The sequence below is a fragment of the Impatiens glandulifera genome, chromosome 2 (genome assembly GCF_907164915.1).
Source record: "Impatiens glandulifera chromosome 2, dImpGla2.1, whole genome shotgun sequence".
Taxonomy (NCBI): Eukaryota; Viridiplantae; Streptophyta; class Magnoliopsida; order Ericales; family Balsaminaceae; genus Impatiens; species Impatiens glandulifera.
In genome coordinates, this window is record NC_061863.1 from 47,662,421 (window position 1) to 47,683,129 (window position 20,709).

The 20,709-nt window shown below is 33.4% G+C and overlaps 3 protein-coding genes across 3 annotated transcripts; all 3 read left to right on the forward strand.

Annotated features, from left to right (window-relative positions):
- Window positions 1–3,698: 3,698 nt before the first annotated feature.
- Window positions 3,699–9,495, forward strand: LOC124924766 (transport and Golgi organization protein 2 homolog; the record flags this gene model as incomplete). Its single annotated transcript, XM_047464759.1, has 2 exons — window positions 3,699–3,926; window positions 9,295–9,495. Coding segments are annotated over 2 exons (429 nt in total), but the record flags the coding sequence as incomplete, so codon positions are not given.
- Window positions 9,496–11,863: 2,368 nt separating this feature from the next.
- On the forward strand, window positions 11,864–12,981 carry LOC124927190 (pathogen-associated molecular patterns-induced protein A70-like). The gene is made up of 2 exons (XM_047467560.1): window positions 11,864–12,466; window positions 12,543–12,981. Exons 1-2 carry the CDS (start codon window positions 11,924–11,926, stop codon window positions 12,795–12,797), a joined length of 798 nt encoding a protein of 265 aa, XP_047323516.1. The 5' UTR covers window positions 11,864–11,923; the 3' UTR covers window positions 12,798–12,981.
- A 3,542-nt stretch (window positions 12,982–16,523) lies between these two features.
- Window positions 16,524–20,419, forward strand: LOC124924312 (CRM-domain containing factor CFM3A, chloroplastic/mitochondrial). Its single transcript, XM_047464369.1, has 10 exons — window positions 16,524–17,581; window positions 17,679–18,114; window positions 18,200–18,330; window positions 18,414–18,767; window positions 19,002–19,158; window positions 19,230–19,522; window positions 19,680–19,739; window positions 19,825–19,929; window positions 19,998–20,126; window positions 20,208–20,419. The coding sequence occupies exons 1-9, from the start codon at window positions 16,655–16,657 to the stop codon at window positions 20,046–20,048; spliced, it is 2,514 nt and encodes an 837-aa protein (XP_047320325.1). The 5' UTR covers window positions 16,524–16,654; the 3' UTR covers window positions 20,049–20,126; window positions 20,208–20,419.
- Window positions 20,420–20,709: the final 290 nt, after the last annotated feature.

Genomic DNA, 20,709 nt, shown 5'->3' on the forward strand with positions numbered 1-20,709 from the left:
TCCTTTTCCTCCAACCTTGAACGACATAGTAGTATGTTCCACATGTTTTGGCTCACGTTACTAGTCTGTCTTTATTTTTGAACGGATAACAAAGTTGCATAAGCTCTATCGATATCTGGTAGAAGACCAGACACTAATATTTGACTTCTACATAGTCAAAAGAATCATGAAGCCCAGTCAAGAATTGTCTCAACCTTCTTTTTTCAACCTGATCTGAAATTCGACAACATTTATTAATTTGAATCCTACAGTCACATCTTGGAAGAGGATTTAGTGCCCAAAACTCATCCCAATGTCTATTCATCTTAGAAAAATAAAGCTCAAGTTCTCCAAAATTCTGCTTCATAAAACATATTTATTTCTGAAGCTGGAAAGAAGATTGTTCATTCTTAACTTGGTATCTTTTCTTAATTCTTTCCCACAATTCAAATGTTGTATTAGTATGAACAAAATCTTCTTTGATTTCAGATATCAAGGAGTTCAAGATCCAAGACCTAACTAGTGAATCTTCCTTCATCCATCTAGATTAATGTCATTTTCAGGACAACTAATTGACCAATTAATAAAATCTTGTTTCGATTTTTCCATCAATGTTATGCAAATTCTTCGGCTCCAGCTAATATAGTTTTTGCCATTGAAAAGAATTGTAACTATTGACATACCAAGGTTATCGTGTGCAGATACATACAAAGGATCATCTAGAATCTGTGTCATTGTTGTTATCGATTTTCTTGTATTTTCTTTCAAATTTCTTGAGTTCTTGTTAGAATCTCCTTTACTTTCTCGTTTTCTTCTTGATTTTCTTCAGTTCTTGTCGGAGTCTACTTTACTTTCTCGTTAATTTTTCCTTTCGCTCTGATAACATGAAAAATTATGAGGTGTTCTTGATTATTATCAACACCAGAATAGATTTAAAGAGCTCCGATTAAAAATAGATAAAAATAATTTTATAAAACGTAACCGATCCTGAGGCACTGCATTCCTTTTTATATATGCAACAATATTTACAAAGTATCATTATACTTTATTCTAATATTCAAATTACATCTAAAATATAAATTATAAACCGTCGCTTTAAAATATATTCTAACAATATATTAAGATTTTTCAATTTAGATCTACATTATTTGTATATAAATATAAATATTTTAAAGAGAAATTTGATATATTTCACAAATAATATTTTCATCTATATAAATATGATTAAAAAAATTCAAGTATTAAAAAACCTATTTATCTTTTATCATATCAAATTAGGATTGAAAAAATGATTTATAACTATTCAAAATAAAAATAAAAAATGACAGAAATTTGAGTTATCTATGTATTGATAAATCAACATCAAGATGTTTATCAATCAAATTATTCTTTTCAAAAATATAGTTAGGACCATGGCAACTCCTTTTCAAATGTATAAAAAAATATTTGTTTATCGAACCCTCAAATTCACACTAGTTAGATTCAAATTATAATACCAAGTGTAAATGGAACACAACCATACGATTGAATTCAATTTATATTTATATATATATATATATATATATATATATATAAGTTTTTGACATGTGGCAATATGTTACACATACTCACTATATTCACCTAACAAATATTAAAATCAAAAGTGAATATTTAAAAACACATTAATTAAAGTAGAATATTAAGATTATGAAATAATTTATTATTTATTTCATAAAACACAGTTTAAATCAAAAAAATTATTATAAAATTTATAAAAACAAAAAAAGATTATTTAAATACAATATCATAAGTCTAATCTATATTTCTATAGATATTTCTATCAAGTTTGAAATATATAATTGGTTAGTTTAATCTATTATAGTGTTTTATTAATAATGAATAAGTTGTAAATTCAAAAAATAAATTTAACTGTCTTTTTCCTTTTTTTAGGTAGAAAAAAAAAATAAAAAAACTCTAGAAAAGTTGTAAAGACCTCCTTTTTATGACCCATTCAATGATTTTTTTGTTAGGACTCAGAGGTGGTTTGTTTCTCTTCTCACCACACAGATTTGAGTTGATATTTTGTTTCATTCGGTACAATATTCTATTAGTCGGATTGAATTTGTCGTCTCAGATTTCTGTAATTCGAATAATACTTTCATTCTTTGGTAGGTCGTCTAATACTTATACTCTCCAATCATGTTGGTGATTATTTCTCGAGTTCGTGTTTGTATCCTTCTTTGTAGTAAAGAGATGGTGTTATCGGATCTGAAGTAATTTTTTATTTTTCTAATAAAAAGTTTTTGAAATTTTATCTTTTATCTAAAGATATTTGTGCATGTATCTTCTAATAATTTTTTATGGATTTTTGTTACTTAGACCATATTTGTAGATGATTAGTTTTTATTTGGCAAAACTATTTCGAAATTGCTTACCAACCATCGGGTAAAGACAAATTTCATTATCGTTCATAATTTTTTTGATAGAAATTATTCTGACACCGCTTAATTGGCTTGCTTTCATTAATCAATCATTATTATGGAACTAACATCAGTTTGTCTTTGGAGTCGCCTTAAATTATTGTATGATTTATTGGATGATTTTCATTAAAATTTCAATATTTGTAAATATGTATTATTTAATCTTTATTAATTGTAACCCTTTATTTATTTGACAAGAATTAATTTCTTATAAAAAAATATATATATTACATAATGATTGAATAAGGCAACCCATAATAATTTAAGATGGTTGAAATTAAATACATGTATTAAAAACAACCGTAGCATTTATTTTACGTTTCCATGTGACAATAATACACAAAAATATAAATTTTATTTCACATTTCGCGCCTGGAGATAATTATTTAATTAGTAGGGACAGTGTGAATGTGTTATAAACGTACATATAAAACAGCCTTTTCATACTATGGCACATGGGTCGGTATGTCTACTACTGATGTAAACGTTAATATAGATGCATCATATTTATCAAATATAAATTAAACTAAATTTTTTAGTTGACCACTTAAAATATTAAGGTCCACTTTTCAGTTTCGGTTATATCAATAAATTATAACACATCAAACATAGTTTCTACTATCTTATCCACAAATTATTAATTATTTTCTCTTTTAATCTTTTAAATAAATAACCCTCTACCGAACCGGTGAGTGTTTGATATGATTATAATTAATAAAATATTAATTTAGATTATTAACCTTAAATTGTGAAGAAATATTAGAGCTCATTTGAAGAGCCCATTTGAAAATAATATATTTTATTAAAATATTTGTAATTGTATGTCATTTGATATGATTTAAAAATAATCATCTAGTTATTTATTTAAGGTCTTATTAAAAAATAATAATGCAACAAAATAAATAATTGTGGATGAGATAAACAAATTTGACAAAATGAACTTAAAAGATCCACTTATTTGCATCCATGGTCACCCTATAATTTTTATTTCTCTGGTGACCACTTTATTTTTTTTTGACGAAAATACCATTATCGCTAACGCGAAAAAACTTTGTGTTTCGTGAGGTGGAAAAGTTCTTTATATAAATACTTAAATTTTTTCATTTTGTTATTTTTATTTCTCTTTACTTTTTGTTCTCTTTTAGACGGCGACGGTGGGGGCGACGGAACCCTAAACGAACATATCACACAAATCGATACCAAAACGAACACATTATACAGATCTGTGAGTTTTTTTGGTTGTACTTGTTGCTAAGATGATTGTTTGTTCCTCATCCTATCTCGTTCCATTTATTTTTGTTTTGTTTCGATGGAAGGCCGACGACGCCATTGATATGGTGGGAAGGTGATCAGATACTAGGTGGAAGAGATCATCTCGCCAGAGGTACGTGGTTGGCTTGTTCTAGAGGTGGGAGAAGTGTTTTTGTTACAAATGTCAGGGAAATTCAGAAGCTACCAAATGCTATGAGCAGAGGTGCTCTCCCATTTGTTGGGAATTTTGAAATGAAGATTACTTTTATACTGTAATCTAGCAATGTGAGATGGGTAAATGCACAAGTTATCCAAGTCTAAAACAGAAGATCAAACACAGAACAAAACAACACCAGATTTACGTGAAAAACCCTCTCAACCTGGAGGGTAAAAAACCACGGGGCCAACCAGCAAATTTCACTATAAGCAATAAACAGATACAAATGTTCTTCTCAACTTTAAACCCAAAGTTGAGGCATACAAACAGAGAAAACCAGATTCATCCAGACTTAAGCTAGTCTAGATATAAGATAACAAGAGATTGAAACCTGAAGTTGAAAATGTAAGAGATCCACTGCCTCCTTCTATTCTTCTTCCTCTGTTTCTTCTTCTCTGTTTCTTCTCTTCTTTGCAGAATAGCTTCTCTCTCTAGAAGTGATAGAATGAGCAGCATTCTTAGGGTTTTGCTTGTTTTATTAGATGCCTAATTGGGATGGACCCAAAGGCCCAACAATCTCCCCCTCCAGACCACGGAGAGAGGTACACCGATCTTCAAGTCATCACTTGGTATTCACGCCGACAAGCCGACAACAAAGCTCAAACTTGTCTTTTGGAACTATCTTCGTAAACATGTCTGATGGATTTTTATCAGTGTGAATTTTTTTCAGCTTCATCTGCTGGCTTTCTATTGCATCCCTTAACCAATGAAATCTCACATCAATATGCTTAGTTCTGGAATGATATGTAGCATTCTTGCTCAAATCTATAGCACTCTGGCTATCACAGAAAACAACTGTATCTTCTTGTTGCATACCAAGCTCCAAGAGAAATCTAATCAACCACATTAGCTCTTTACCAGCTTCAGTGGCTGCAATGTATTCTGCTTCTGTGGTTGACAAAGCCACACATTTCTGTAATTTGGATTGCCATGACACGGCTCCCCCTGCAAAAGTAAACACATAACCTGAAGTGGATTTTCTGTGATCCAGATCTCCAGCCATATCAGAATCAGTGTAACCTTCTAGCACATGTTTACCATTTCCAAAACTCAAACACAAATTGGAAGTGCCTCTTAGATATCTAAGAATCCATTTCACTGCTTCCCAATGTTGTTTTCCTGGATTAGAAAGGAATCTGCTTACCACACCGACTGCATAAGCTATATCTGGCCTAGTGCAAACCATTGCATACATCAAACTCCATACAGCTGAGGAGTATGGCACACTTGACATTTCATCCTTTTCTTTTTCTGTTGATGGACACAACTTCTTGCTCAATTTCAAATGGCTAGGAAGTGGACAACTTACTTTCTTTGCTCCTTGCATGTTGAATCTTTCAAGCACCCTTTCAATGTACTTCTCTTGTGACAACCAAAATCTCTTAGCCTTTCTGTCACGAGTAATCTTCATGCCCAATATCTGGCGTGCTTGACCCATGTCTTTCATTTCAAATGTCTTGGACATCTCTTTCTTCAACATAGCTATAAACAGAGCATCATGTCCTGCAATCAACATATCATCAACATAAAGTAAAAGGATTATAAATTTTTCATTAGGAAATCTTTTGAAGAAAACACATGGATCTGCCTTGGTTTTCTGGTACCCATGACTCATCATAAAGGAGTCAAATTTCTTGTACCACTGTCTCGGGGCTTGTTTCAAACCATATAGACTCTTCTTCAATTTGCAAACCATGTTCTCTTTTTCTTTCACTTCAAATCCCTCTGGTTGCACCATATAGATCTCTTCTTCAAGGTTACCATGAAGGAATGCAGTTTTTACATCAAGTTGTTCAAGTTCAAGATCTAGGCCAGATACTAGACCTAACACTACACGAATGGAAGTCATCTTTACCACTGGTGAGAAAATTTCCTCAAAGTCGATGCCCTGTTTCTGTCCAAAACCCTTTACGACCAGTCGGGCTTTGTACTTCATAAGTTCTCCATTTTCATCTCTCTTTAGCTTGAACACCCATTTATTTCTCAAGGCCTTTCTTCCCTTAGGAAGCTCCACAAGCTCATATGTGTCATTTTCTTGCAATGACTTCATCTCGTATTTCATTGCATCCTGCCACTTAACTTTGTCTTTATGAGCTTGTGCCTCCTGAAAACTTTCTGGCTCTCCTTCTTCTGTCAACAGGATATACTCTGAAGAAGGGTATCTTTTAGAAGGTTGGTGCTCTCTCTCAGACCTTCTTGATGGGGGCTCTTCTGGCTCCTCTTGACGATGTTGCTCCCCCTGCTCAGGAACACCATAAACAGTCTCATCATCATTACTACCATTCATGTCAGAGGTTTCCTCAGTGGATTCTTCATTTTGTTCATCTTCATCTGTTATTGTTGACTGTACATGTGAAGGAATTGGTATGAGTTCTATGGACTCATCAACCCTCTCTGACTTCTCAATTATTTCTGGATTTATCCCATTCTGACCCTCGAAGAACACAACATCTCTGCATCTAACAATTCTCTTCTTTTCTGGGTCCCATAATCTGTACCCAAATTCCTCATTTCCATACCCAAGGAAAATACATGGAATTGCTTTATCATCCAACTTGGATCTTTTCTCCTTTGAAATATGCACATATGCTTTGCATCCAAACACCCTTAGATGCGAGTATGAAATATTCTTCTTAGACCATACACTTTTTGATATTTCAAACTTCAAAGGAACAGAGGGTGACCTGTTTATGAGATAGCAGACTGTGCGAACTACTTCTCCCCAAAACTATTTTGGCAACTTTGCCATCTTCAGCATGAATCTCACCTTTTCTACAATGGTGCGATTCATTCTCTCAGCCACACCATTATGCTGCGGAGTTCCAGGCACTGTCTTCTCATGTCGAATACCATATTTGGTACAGTATGCTTTAAATTCCTTGGAGGTATACTCTCCCCCGTTATCAGAGCGAAGACATTTCAGCTTACTGTCTGTCTCTCTTTCTACCATGACATGGAACTCTTGAAAGTAATTGAATACCTGGTCTTTTGTTCTCATAAAATAAACCCACACCTTTCTAGACGCATCATCAATAAATGTTAAAAAATATCGATTGCCACCCAATGACTCCACTTCAAAAGGACCACACACATCAGAATAAACCAAGTCCAGCACATTCTGTTTCCTTTCTGATGTTTGACTAAAAGAGACTCTGTGTTGCTTACCAAAAGGGCAGTAGTCGCATAGATCCAGAACCTCATCTTTGGTTGAGGGGATGTGCAGCTTCCTCACCAAAATTCGCAGCCCTTTCTCACTCATGTGGCCAAGGCGTTGATGCCACAGATTTAGAGAGCTTTCAGCTTGTACTGCATTCAGATCATCTTTGAGTACCTTCACATGTGTTCTGTACAATGAGTGCCACGACTTCCCTTTTGCTACAATCATTGATCCTTTGCTGAGTTTCCATTCACCACCACCAAGATAATGCTTGAATCTATCTTTGTCCAATGCATCACCTGATATCAAATTTAGACGCAAATCAGGAATATGTCGCACATCTTTCAGTGTTAACCGATGCCCCTGTCCTGTCTGCAAATAAATGTCACCAATACCCACAATGCTTGAGTGACTAGTATTATCCATCTTCACTGTACCAAGATCTCCAGCCTTGTACGTGGTGAAGAACTCTTTATTCGGTGTAGCATGATAGCAAGCACCTGTATCAACTATCCACTCAACTCCTTGGTGATCTTCTAGATGTAGATATTGTTCCTTTTCACAAGAAAGAATAACTACATCCTCTGTAGTTACTGTGGTTGTGGTATTTCTGTTTTCATCATCTTTCTTCTGATTTTTGCCTTCATTCTGTAATCTTTTCCAGGCTCTACAATTTTTTCTTCATGTGACCTTCTTTACCACAGTGATAACATTCTCTTCCCTTAGATTTTGATCTGCCTCTTGACTTGCTATGGCCTCTTGATTGTTGTCGGTGTTCAGCTCTTCCCCTGTTCTCTGTGACTAGGGCCTGTGCACTATTTGTATTAGTTGATTTCCTTCTTGTCTCCTCATTGAACAAGCTGCTAGTAACTATACTCATAGTAAGCACACCATTCGGAGCTGCATTACTAACTGTCACAACCAATGTCTCCCAACTGTTAGGCAATGATCCCAATAGCAATAAGGCTTGTAGCTCATCTTCTAAGGTCATCTCCATCACTGATAATTGATTAATCAAGCTCTGGAACTCGTTTAAATGCTCAGCAACACCTGTGCCTTCTCTGAATTTCAGATTTACCAACTTTCGGATCAGAAACGCTTTGTTACCTGCCGTTTTCTGCTCATACAATGACTCTAGCTTCTTCCATAGCTCATGAGCACTTTTCTCACTTGCTACATGGTGATAAACACTATCATCAAGCCATTGTCTGATTGTGCCGACTGCTTTCCGGTTCAGTTTTATCCAATCAGCTTCAGCCATCTCTTTTGGCTTTGCACTATCTCCTTCAACTGGCTCATACAGATCCTTACAATAAAGGATGTCATCCATTTTGGATTTCGAAATCTGCCAGTTATTGTTTGTCAACCTTATCATTGTGCTATTGCCTTCCATCTCAACCTACAAAAGCACTCTTCAAAATAAACCTAACAGCTATGATACCACTTGTTGGGAATTTTGAAATGAAGATTACTTTTATACTGTAATCTAGCAATGTGAGATGGGTAAATGCACAAGTTATCCAAGTCTAAAACAGAAGATCAAACACAGAACAAAACAACACCAGATTTACGTGGAAAACCCTCTCAACTTGGAGGGTAAAAAACCACGGGGCCAACCAGCAAATTTCACTATAAGCAAGAAACAGATACAAATGTTTTTCTCAACTTTAAACCCAACGTTGAGACATACAAACAGAGAAAACCAGATTCATCCAGACTTAAGCTAGTCTAGATATAAGATAACAAGAGATTGAAACCTAAAGGTGAAAATGTAAGAGATCCACTGCCTCCTTCTCTTCTTCTTCCTCTGTTTCTTCTTCTCTGTTTCTTCTCTTCTTTGCAGAATAGCTTCTCTCTCTAGAAGTGATAGAATGAGCAGCATTCTTAGGGTTTTGCTTGTTTTATTAGATGCCTAATTGGGCTGGACCTAAAGGCCCAACACCATTTACCTTCTTTGAGGTGAAATTCCACTTTTGAGTACATTACTTGTTTGTTAAAATGCATGTTCAGCTATAAGATTAAGAACTAGATATCTAGGTCAATTGCCATTATATTTATTCATTTGAATGTGTATTTTTGTTTAAAGTTTCTAGGGTTTGAATTGACAGAAATTAGAAATAGTCAACCTATCCTGAATTAAGCTTGGAGATAGAACAACCATGGATTAATCACAATTTAGCGAATAATTGGCTTATGTGATTTATTCTTTTGCTTATTAATGTCTGGTATAGAGCAAGAATGATCCAAAAGTTTTTATAGAGGAACTGATGAAGGAAACAGATAATTATAACGGGTTTAACCTAATCATTGCTGATATTTCTTCTAGAGTAATGGTTTTCATAACTAACAGATCTAAAGAAGCTAGTTACCCGACAATGGAGGCTGTTCAACTAGGTATTCATGTATTGTCAAATGCAAGTCTCGACTCATGAATCATGATTGATTGTTAATAGGTTTTGATCAACAATTATGTCTCAATCTTTGATTGATACAGGCTAAACGACTAAGAAGAGTTTCGCGAAGGGATGAAGAAGAAAACTCATCAAGAAAAAGAAGAAGAGATGAACTTGAACTTTATTAAGGATTGCCAAGAAGAATAGCTCCATAGTTTCGTTGGGCAAAGTGTCTATGCTGATTGATTCATTGATTGATATATGTAACTATGTATTTTTGATCAGATTCATCCATTATACATAAAAGTTGCAGATTTATATATACAAATATATATTCTTCTATTTGATTAATTTCTATTAGTAGACAAAAATGTGTTATTGTATTGGTAATATACCTTATCAATAGTATACCTTATCAAAAAATGAACAACTTTGGAATATTATTATAATACATGCTTTAATTAATTACTACATAGTAAGTTGTCTTGCCCTACCCAAAAGTTGAACAAATTCAAACTACCAACAACTACCCAAAAGTTGTACACATAATAAGAACATACATAAACAACATACACATTTATTAACTAATTCCCCATCATCCTTAAATAAATGAAGAACAATTGGGACTTGTTTTTCAGAGTGTTAGCGATATCAATTACAAAACGGTATCTCACATCCGCCTTGACCAATCGCTCCATCGCAATGTTCACATCATCGATCGAAACAATCTCAATATACGCAGTTATACCATGTTTTGCAGCAAAATCAATCATCTCTTGAGTCTCCTTTATTCTCCCAATATTATTCCCAGTAAATATCTTCCTTCCTGCACAACAATCATCCAAATTCAACAATAACCAAACCAAATAATCAAATTTATCTTACCCATGATTAATGAGAATGAACAATCTTTCCATGACTCTTCATCTGATCATGGTCACTACTAATCAAGAACGAATCAGCACTGAGCCTCTCAATCGCCTCATTCTTCTTGCTAATCGAAGGCCCTTCGCGAAACAGGAAGGCCTTTCACGTAACGGAAAGGCCCTTCGCGTAACGTGAAGGCTCATCTAAAACAGAACCGAATCAGAGTCGCATCATGGTGGTGGTGATTCAGAATCAGAACCGGATGTCCCATTCATTTAAATAAACAATAAACGTACCAGTTGCCACAGTGTTCGTGCTCGTCGTGCTAATTGTGGTGTCCGTCGTCGAAGATCGTCGTCGTGATTGTCCATCGATAGCCGCCGCCGTTTAGGGTTAGCGAGAAGGAGGAGAAGAGCGGGAAAAGAGAGAAAGAGAAGAAGAGAAATGAAAAAAATGCCGAAGTTATATTAAATAGTAAGGGTATTCTGGACTTTTTACACTTTTTCACTTCGCGTTACGCGATGAGGGTATTTTCGTCAAAAAAAAATGGTCACCAGCGTAATAAAAATTATACGGTAACCACATAAGCAAATAATGGCATCTTTCAGGTCATTTCGTCAAATTTCAAAAAACATGAGGCTGATTTTATATTTTTATTTGAAATAAGACTAAATTTTATTTAAAAATTTAGCAATTATATCAATTATATCAATTATTTTATTAATTTAAATATTAAAATTACTTTTTACTTAAATATTTTATTTTATATTAATATATATATCATATTTATTTTATTAAATTTTAAATTAAATTTTATTATAAATTAAATTATGAAATAATTTCATTTTTTTTTAATTATATTACAAAAAAAACAATGTTATATTAGATATATGGTATCTTATAGGTTTATTTATATTGTGTTTTAAAACACAATATAAATAAACCTATAAGTTTAGATACCGTGTATCTAATATAACATTTTAATTTTAAATAAATAAATTATTATAGTACAAAATAAAATTGAATATATTTAAATAAAAAAATATTAATTAATTTATAAATATCTCATTTAAATTTTTATTTCTATATTAATAAAAAGAAATATTAATTTAAGTATATTTTTTATTTTATTATATTTTAATATAAATTAAATTATTTTATTTTAAAATTTTATTATTAATTATATATATATATATATATATATATAAAATACAGAGAGAGTACATATTAAGGGTTATTAATGGTAATAAAAATTAAATAATGAATTTTTTCTACTTTCATGAAACATGTAGGGTTATTTGGAGAAAATCTAGCTAAAATCCAAACCCATTTCTTCTCAATCGAGCTCCATATAATTGCTTATTGAATACGACCACTTTTAAACCTATTATAGAAGTTCCTAGAATAAACTAAAATAATTGACTTAGGGATTGACCAAATTTATTTAATACAAATTTATTTTAATATTAATTTAAATAAATAAATAATACCTGCATTCCCTCACCACACAAAAATAAAATAAAATATTCAAATGAGCTTATATCAACATAACCCCTCCATTCTCTTTCTCTCACTCTCCATCTCTCCCCCTTCTTCAACAATGGAAAACGAGCTTACTGGTTCAAGCGGCGCGTGGGCTTTAATGGCGAGCTGGTTAACACCCAAAATTCTCTTCTGTTTCCTCAACATTACCATCGCCACTATCTTCATCTCTTCCAATTTCAAATCACGCACCAAACGCCCAAACAACGTTGTAAGGTCATCTTCTCTTCTCCAACGTGCCGGTTCTTTCGATTTCTCTTTCTTCTCACACCACCACCACCAAGACACCACCGCTCCTCCTCGTGAACCATACGCGCCGTCGCAAGGCCCGCAACTCCACCGACCTCCGTCTCTCATAGATCGACTCAAAAGCTTCGATTTCTCCGTCTTACCGGCACCCACCCAAGAACAAGACTCAACTCATCAACCCGACCCACCTCAGGTTAAACGAGTTCCATTGCTTGAACGGGTCAAGTCTATTAAACTCTCTCTCTACAGTTCCCATGTTACTGATCCAGTTTCCGTCGTCGCCGACGACCACCACCATGTTGAACGGATCAAGTCTGCCGGCGCCGGAACCGGAACGGCGTCTAGAAAGAAGGTAATGGAGAATGTTTTAGATTAACATTATTTATACTTTACTGACTATATGTCTCTCTCTCTATATATATATACAGTCGGCGGCGCAGGAGAAGAAGATGAAGAAATCGGCGAGTGTGAAACCATTTTCGTCGGAGAAAGCTACTGAAGATGTGGAAGAGAGGCGGCCGGCGACGACAAGGCCGGTGGAATCAGCTTCTTTAATGGATGAAGAAGTAGATGCTAAAGCCGATGATTTCATTAACAGATTCAGACAACAACTGAAACTTCAGAGATTGGATTCCTTGTTGAGATACAGAGAAACTTTGAACAAGGGATCAGGTCCAAAGTAGGTTTCTTTTTTTGCATAATTGTTTGTTTACTATTTTGCCCTTGCATATTTAACTAAACTTAAGTTGTTTTCATGGTGGAGAATGTAATTTTAGATTCATAGTGCGTGCACTTGTAGGGTTATTTCATAATAATAATATTGATTTGCAGCTTTATTGTTGTATAAAGATTGATGGGCTTATTTTAAAAATTTATAAATATCTAGATATTAGTTTAAATTTTGTTATATTGACTATATAAAAAGCAACTAATAATTGTTTTGGCTCAATCAATTTTGTCATTTTTTATAAATGACAACCACATTTTTTGCACTAATAAAATTAGCATATTTTGAAAGAAAATATGACATGTACAAAAATATAAGAAGATGACTTAACTCAAATTAAAAGAAATCAATAAATTAAAATAATAAATTTATTTTCCAAATAAGATTTATTTATTTTTTAAATAAATAAAAATTATAAATTTGTGACTTCATTTTGACAAACTAAATGAAAACGGAGCAGTTTGGTTTGTGGACCATGTTGTTTTGGATGATATAGCGATTTCTAAAATGAAATTCTTTTTTTATTTCTTTTTTTTTCTATGAATGGACGCCAAATATAGAATGTTTCGATAGAAAATCTCTATATATTGTTAAATAATATATATTTTCCAAAAAAATATACATATATCACACTGTCACAACAGGCGTGATTAGGTAGTCAGATTTTTAATCTTTACTTTTAAAACTTGTAAACAAAAATAAAAGAACTTATTTCATGTTTGAGTTGTCAATTTTTTTTTAACAGTTTAGTTAGACCATAAATGAAAGGGCAAATTATCTGGACGGCCCTCGAACTATCTCGATCGCTCACTTTTGGCCCTCAAACTAATTTTTGAAGAGGCGATTTGTTTCAAAAATTAATTTGAGGGCCAAAAGTGAGCGATTGAGATAGTTTGAGGGCCGCCTATGTAATTTGCCCTAAATGAAATAAAACATTGAGAAATGATTGGGATGAGAATTGGGTAAGTCAATGAGATAGGGAATAATCTGAAATCTGATTGGTTGAAAATAAAATTAATTTTTTATATTTTATCTTTTCTCACCCTTTATAATTTTTTTTAAGTGATAAGGTGATGACACATCATTCTATTTCTAAATTTCCTCTCTATATCGTTCTAAAAACCGTTTCGATCATTGATTCGTTTCTTTGACGAACTTCGGTCCAACCAGTTTAATCGGTTGAACGACTGGACCAAATTTTTTTTTTTTTTAGAAAGTCTATATCTAATCAAATATATTAGTATATTACCATTTGCAAAATTATCCCTAATAAGTGGAGAAACATTTTAATTGTTAATTTTCTATACATTCAATTCAATTGAAATTGTGAATCAAAGCTAAAAAAATATCAAAGCACTCAAATATTACACATTTTAAAAAAGACATGTCATCTCCTTTAAAAGAGAACTAACACAATGACAACTCAATTTTAGTCTTAGATTCTGAATAATCTATTATAGTATGCAGAAACATTTGAACATAAATAAAATATAAGACATATTTTTTTGAACATAAACAAAGAATGGGTAATGTTAATGGTATACAAAAATATCAGTAGACTTTAAGCATCTTGTAATCATTTTCTTTATTCACTATCAAAATTTGAAATTCATTATAAAAAACACCTGCTTCTATAGGCGATATACAAGCAAAACAGACATAATCTAATACAAAAGGACAAGTAGCATCCAAATCGCACGTATAATTGGGTAAGATTACAGTTAGAGTTTAATTCATTTTTCTGTATTCAGACTATATGTTGTATAGTGTATACTAATCTATATGTTGTATAGTGTATACTAATTCAATAGGAAACCTGTGACTGTGACCGAAAACACATAAGTGAACTTGCTGATTGTTACTAAAAAATAGTAAAACTATCTAAGGATGATCAATTTTGGTATTATTAATAACAATTAAATTATATATATATCAGAAGAGCTGATAACAAAGTAAATTTGGTAACATATCTCAACTAAGAAGCTTAATAAATCAGGATAATTAAGCAATTAGGGCTTTTTTTAGATGAAACAAGCATAGGGGAAGGCGACGAAGCTAACAGCTTAACACAGATGAAAACTTTTCAAACTAAAAATTTTCGGTCAGACCGGATTTTAACCGGTTCGAAAGGTAACCGGATTGATGTCAAAATCCAGACCGTCCATCCAACTGTTTCGCGGCCGAACCATCAGTTGAACCGCGTATTTTAAAACTATGTCCCTATCAAGTTATCAACCCTCTATAACATGTAACCAAGGCGGTTAAAATTTCGAACTCATCATCTTAAACAATTCGAGCTATTCTAATTACAATTTGAAAAATTCAAATATTAAATAAAGATTAAAACCCTCAAATCAGGGGACACTGTAAGCTTATTTTATGAATTTTACAAATCTTTTGATATATGTATATGTTATGATAATGTATTTGTTATAAGGTGAGTTGTGAATATATGTTAGGTAAAATATCTTAACTAAAATTATATTATTTGTATAATTTATAATTAAAATTTTAAAGAAAACTGTAATAACACTTTTTTTCTCTTTAGAAAACAACGAAGATGTCATTTCAAATGCTAAATTTTGGGATAAATTTATTAAGCACGAGATATTTAACAAATAAATTCTTTTAATTTTTTTTTATAAAGTGTAAAAACAAACTTATACTCAACTCATCTTAAACAATTCGAGTTACTTGAATTTCTATTTAAAAAATTCATATATTAAATTTTATTTATTTAATTACATATTTGAATGGAAATCAATTGCTAATTTATTTAAAATCTGAAAGATCAAGTATATGATTGATTTGTTAATTTGATTAGAAGAAAAAAAATAAAAAGAATCAAATAATAAGTTTGAATGAAGATGTTCGAATAGAAGGTGTTTATATATATATATATATTATAAATAAAAATATTTATAAAATGAGTTACTCGAACTAAAAATTTAAACCACAAATTTGAGTACGATTCTTTACTCAATTAAATGAAGATGTTCATGAATTAAGTGAGGAGATCAATATATTATATATATATATATTGAACTAGAAATATAAACTTCCATCTGAAATTCGATTACAAAATAGATATTTTCTAACCCAACTTTTACTCTATCTAAGTTGAGTTTTAAACGAGTTACTTAATTCTAAAATTTATAAAAAAAAAAAATTCCAGATAAATAAATATATCCTCAGCCCCTTCCACTCTTCCTTATTCTTTCTCTCGCCTCTTCACTTTTTCTTCTTCAGTCTTGAGACCGCGGCAGACCCACCGGCAGTCGGCACAGTCGACACACGGTAAGCAGTATCACCGTAGTACGACTCAATCTCACCAGTCACCTCAGGCAGTCGGCACCTGATATCCGTCCAGTCCAGTCCAGTCCAGTCCAGCCTCCAGGTACCATTTCTTACTCATTTACGACTCAGTTTTCTCGGATTGATTTTTGAATCTCTTATTTCCCTTTAACTGTAACACTATGTTAGGTTAGCAAACTGTAAGTAAACTTAAGACTAAACTCTATCATTGACAAATTTGAACTGGGCAACAAAAAAATGATCTCTTTGATTTGTGCCTGTTTGTACCTATTACAATGGTACACAATTGATCCATAGCAGTAGTTATTATCATGAAATGTTAATGTATTACATACAATTTTGTTATTGAATTATATATTCTTCTCAGCTGGTACATGATGATCCATTTGAGCTAGAGCTTGGCTTGGAGTTTAGAACACAAAGCAAAGGCAAACTGAGTTAATATTGATGGTGATATTTCCTCTCAGCGACACCCATTCCACTATCGCATGAAATTTCATGGCTGCTTCATCGACTTCGCTGGGTTTTCTTGTCCACTCTTCTCTTTTTCCGTCTTCATCATCTCACTACTTTTCAATTCATCTTCATCGATCCTTTTCTGTGAAGAATGAGAAATTTAGACCTATACGATGTCAGCAGGAAGTCCTGCTTGAGGCTGCAGATTTTAAGACTGTGAGTAAGAAGAGGAGAAAGCCTAGGCCGAGTTTCTTTGAACAAATTCGCGATAAATGGTCCCTCAAAACTACTCCATTGACGGAGAAGCTTCCGTGGAGCGAAGATTTTCAGAGGCAAAATGAACCAAATTTCGAAGAAGACGAACTAGAGCAACAAAGACATCAGATAGTGGAGGATCAAGTGTCTGAGCCAGAAGAAGTGAAGGTCATCCCATCTACTAAATTCATAACTTCAACTGCAGTTTCAGCTCCTTGGACTCATGGAAAATTCAAAAATGTAACTGGATTAAGAGATTTCCCTGGCAAAATTGACTACAATGATGCTCCAGTACAAAAGGATCTGGCGAGGGAAGAAATTGCTTCTGTTGAGAAGCGCCAAGAGGTTTCCATTATAGAAAGAACGGTATCTGTGACTATTAAGGATGATAACAGTTCTCATAGCTCTTCAATTGATGAAAGTGGTTCAGTGATGTTGCCATGGAAGAGATGGAGTAATCCAACTTCTTCTGTTGATGAAAAATCCAGTAAGGGAAAGGCTGATGTCGCAGAGAGATTTATACCTGAGGCAGAATTAAATAGGCTCCGAAATGTTTCATTGAGAATGGTGGAAAGGATAAAGATTGGAAAAGCTGGTATCAACCAAGAACTGGTGAACAACATTCATGAGAAGTGGAAGGAGAATGAAGTGGTGAAACTGAAGTTCGAGGGTTCTTCTACTTTGAACATGAAAAGAAATCATGAAATTTTGGAGGTTAGTTAGTGTCATACTGTAGTATCATCTTTGTTGCATTACTCTAGGGATTCAGACTTTCTTGTTCTTATCTTTGTTATACATTGTCCTGAACCAGAAAAGAACTGGAGGTCTAGTCATATGGAGATCAGGCAGTTCAATAGTGTTATACAGGGGAATGACATACAAGTTTCCTTGTGTTCAATCTTATTCCAAGCAAACTGAAGATACTGCCAACAGACCAAAAGATCTGATTAGGAATAACGCTGTATCTATTCGAAACTCTTCTAGAGATTCAATCCATTTACATGAAGGAGAAGAAGTCACAGATTTGAGTGAGATTAACCTTCTGTTGGATGAGCTAGGTCCACGATTTAAAGATTGGACTGGCCCCGAACCACTACCCATAGATGCAGATTTGCTTCCTAATGTAGTTCCTGGATATAGAACTCCGTACAGGTTTCTAAGAGAAGGGTTCAGACGTTGTTTAACGGGAAAGCAAATGACTTTGTACAGACAAACTGCTCGAAAAATGCCTCCCCATTTTGCTCTAGGTATGATGCTACTTCTGTATACTGGTTTACAGGTTTTATTTATTGTACTTTTCTTTTTATGTTGTATCAATTTTCTTCTATACAGGAAGAAACAGAGAATTGCAAGGTTTGGCTATGGCCATGGTGAAACTATGGGAAAGAAGTGCCATCGCCAAGATAGCCATCAAGCGTGGTGTACTAAATACATGTAACGAGAGGATGGCAGAAGAGCTTAAGGTCAAAAAATTTTGACCAATTTTTATTTGTTTATAAATTCTGCTCGAGGTCTGTTTTGACGATTCCTATTATGATTTATGTAGGTATTAACAGGTGGAACATTAGTTTCAAGGAACAAGGAGTACATTGTATTTTACAGGGGTAATGATTTTTTGCCGCCTGTTGTTACGAAAGCGGTTGAGGAAGCACAGAAAAGGAATGTGCTGACTGAGGATGAGGAAGAGGAAGCTCGAAACAGGGCATCGAGAATGTTTTTGTCAAATTCCAAACCTGTAAAAGTCCGTCGTCTCGTTGCAGGAACACTTGCGGAAACAAAGGCAGCAACTTCAGAGTGGGGGAACCAATTTGCCAATGTTGATGTAGGGAAAATGATGAAGGATGCTGCTGTTGCTAGACACGCCTCTTTGGTCAGACAACTCGAGAACAGACTAGCACTTGTGAGTTGCATCATCTCTAAAAAAAATCGTCAATTCTTTCCCAGCAAAAGCAAATATCCCCTTTGGAAACACACTTTGACGAGAAACCGTCAATAATCTGTTAAGTTCAGTTTCCAAACGTGAGATACTTGAAAAAAAAGTGTTTTCAAATAAATTTATTGACAGTTTCTCAGTATTCAGATCTAAAAAAGTGTTTTTAAATGGATATATAATCGTTTCATGGTTGTTTTGCAGGCTAATCGAAAGATGTTGAAAGCTGAGAAAGCAGTTTTAGAAGTGCAGGAATCTCTCGAACCAGCAGATCTACCGACTGATTTAGAAACCATAACAGATGAGGAGAGACACTTGTTTCGCAAAATAGGACTGAGCATGCAACCGTATCTGACAGTAGGTAAGTAAAAATAAATAAAAACAATCGTTTTTTTCCTTCCGTTTAAGTTGAGATATTCATGGTGTATTCAGGTAGGAGAGATGTGTTTGATGGTACAATAGAGAACATACACTTAAACTGGAAATATAGAGAGGTGGTGAAGCTATTTGTTAGAGGAAAAAACATATCACAAGTGAAGCATATAGCAGTCTCTCTAGAGGCAGAAAGTGGAGGTATTCTTGTATCCTTGGATAAAACAGTTCAAGGATACTCAATTATTTTGTATCGGGGGAAGAATTATCGAAGACCCCTTACAATAAGACCCAAGAATCTATTGAGTAAAAGGCAGGCATTGGCACGATCAATTGAACTACAGAGACGCGAGGTAATAAGATAAATATGAATTTCATTTCTTCACAAGTTTTTAAGTTACACAATCACGTTTGAAAATCATCACAATCACAAAACGCCATTTCCCAATTTTAGTAATGAACATATCAATGTAATACTTGTTTCTTTCTTGATTGATTGATTGAATTCAGGGTCTAAAGCATCATATATTAGGCCTGACAGAACAAATTGAGAAGTTGAAGATGGAGCTGGTATAGTAAATGGAAAATTTTACCCTTGATCATCTCCAGTTCTCATATGGTTTAACTAACCCATTTAACTGTTAAAAACTGACAGGAAGATATGAAGAGAACAGAGGAGATTGATGAGGAGACTTTCCGTGCCAGGATGAATGTCAACTACATACTGGATGATGATGATGATGACGAAGAAGAATCAGAGGTAACTTTTTAAAATTTGTTTTGAATTTTAATAATCAAATAGATGCTACATTCTCTTCTCATGATCAGGATGAAGAGGTGCATATTGGAATTCATGATTGGAAAAGACGGCAACAATGAGCCAGATTCTTGAACAGTGGGATGAACCAAATTGCTAGCCTACAACTATAAGATCACGACCGGTTGGATGGGGGCGAGGTACGTATTATTCTTGAACAAAGCTAACTGTTGTTTTTTTCTGGTCTGATTATGAAAACCTACCTGCATCTCTCGTGTCAGAATAAGATGGAGATTATTATTATTAGGGTTGTAAAAGAGCATTAGCGAATAGCCGAATACATCAGAGATAGAATCGAACACCTGCCATTGAAGAAGAAAAATCTTGTTGTGCAAATAGGATTCCTAGTTGATATAGAGGAGAGCAATAATTAATATCATCCTTGTAACTTTGAAGAAGATAATCGTGTAGTTTTAATTTTGATATTTATTATCATTATTCTAACTCTAATTTTACATGAGATCCTAGCATATATCATATGTCATTAATTATAATTTATAGGTACCCCATACCCAGAAAAATATACTATATTGGAGTTATGTAAAAAATGTTGATTAAGAGCAGATTTTAATTTTTGGTAAAATATTTGAAAGAGTATTTGTTAAAAAGAGAATAATTTAGTAATTTGACTCTGTGAGATGGTCACTTGTTTTTTAAAATGAAATAGCTTAAAAGTAAAAGTCTATTTTTTATATTTATATATTATATTTTGAATTTAGGTAT

What these genes read in the sequence shown, in the direction of transcription:
- LOC124924312 (XM_047464369.1), top strand. Translation starts at nt 16,655, where the DNA reads ATGGCTGCTTCATCGACTTCGCTGGGTTTTCTTGTCCACTCTTCTCTT. An exon ending in GCCTCCCCATTTTGCTCTAG is followed by an intron (nt 18,115 to 18,199) that starts GTATGATGCTAC and finishes TCTTCTATACAG; the next exon opens with GAAGAAACAGAGAATTGCAA. An exon ending in GGATGGCAGAAGAGCTTAAG is followed by an intron (nt 18,331 to 18,413) that starts GTCAAAAAATTT and finishes TGATTTATGTAG; the next exon opens with GTATTAACAGGTGGAACATT.
- LOC124927190 (XM_047467560.1), top strand. Translation starts at nt 11,924, where the DNA reads ATGGAAAACGAGCTTACTGGTTCAAGCGGCGCGTGGGCTTTAATGGCG. An exon ending in GAACGGCGTCTAGAAAGAAG is followed by an intron (nt 12,467 to 12,542) that starts GTAATGGAGAAT and finishes ATATATATACAG; the next exon opens with TCGGCGGCGCAGGAGAAGAA.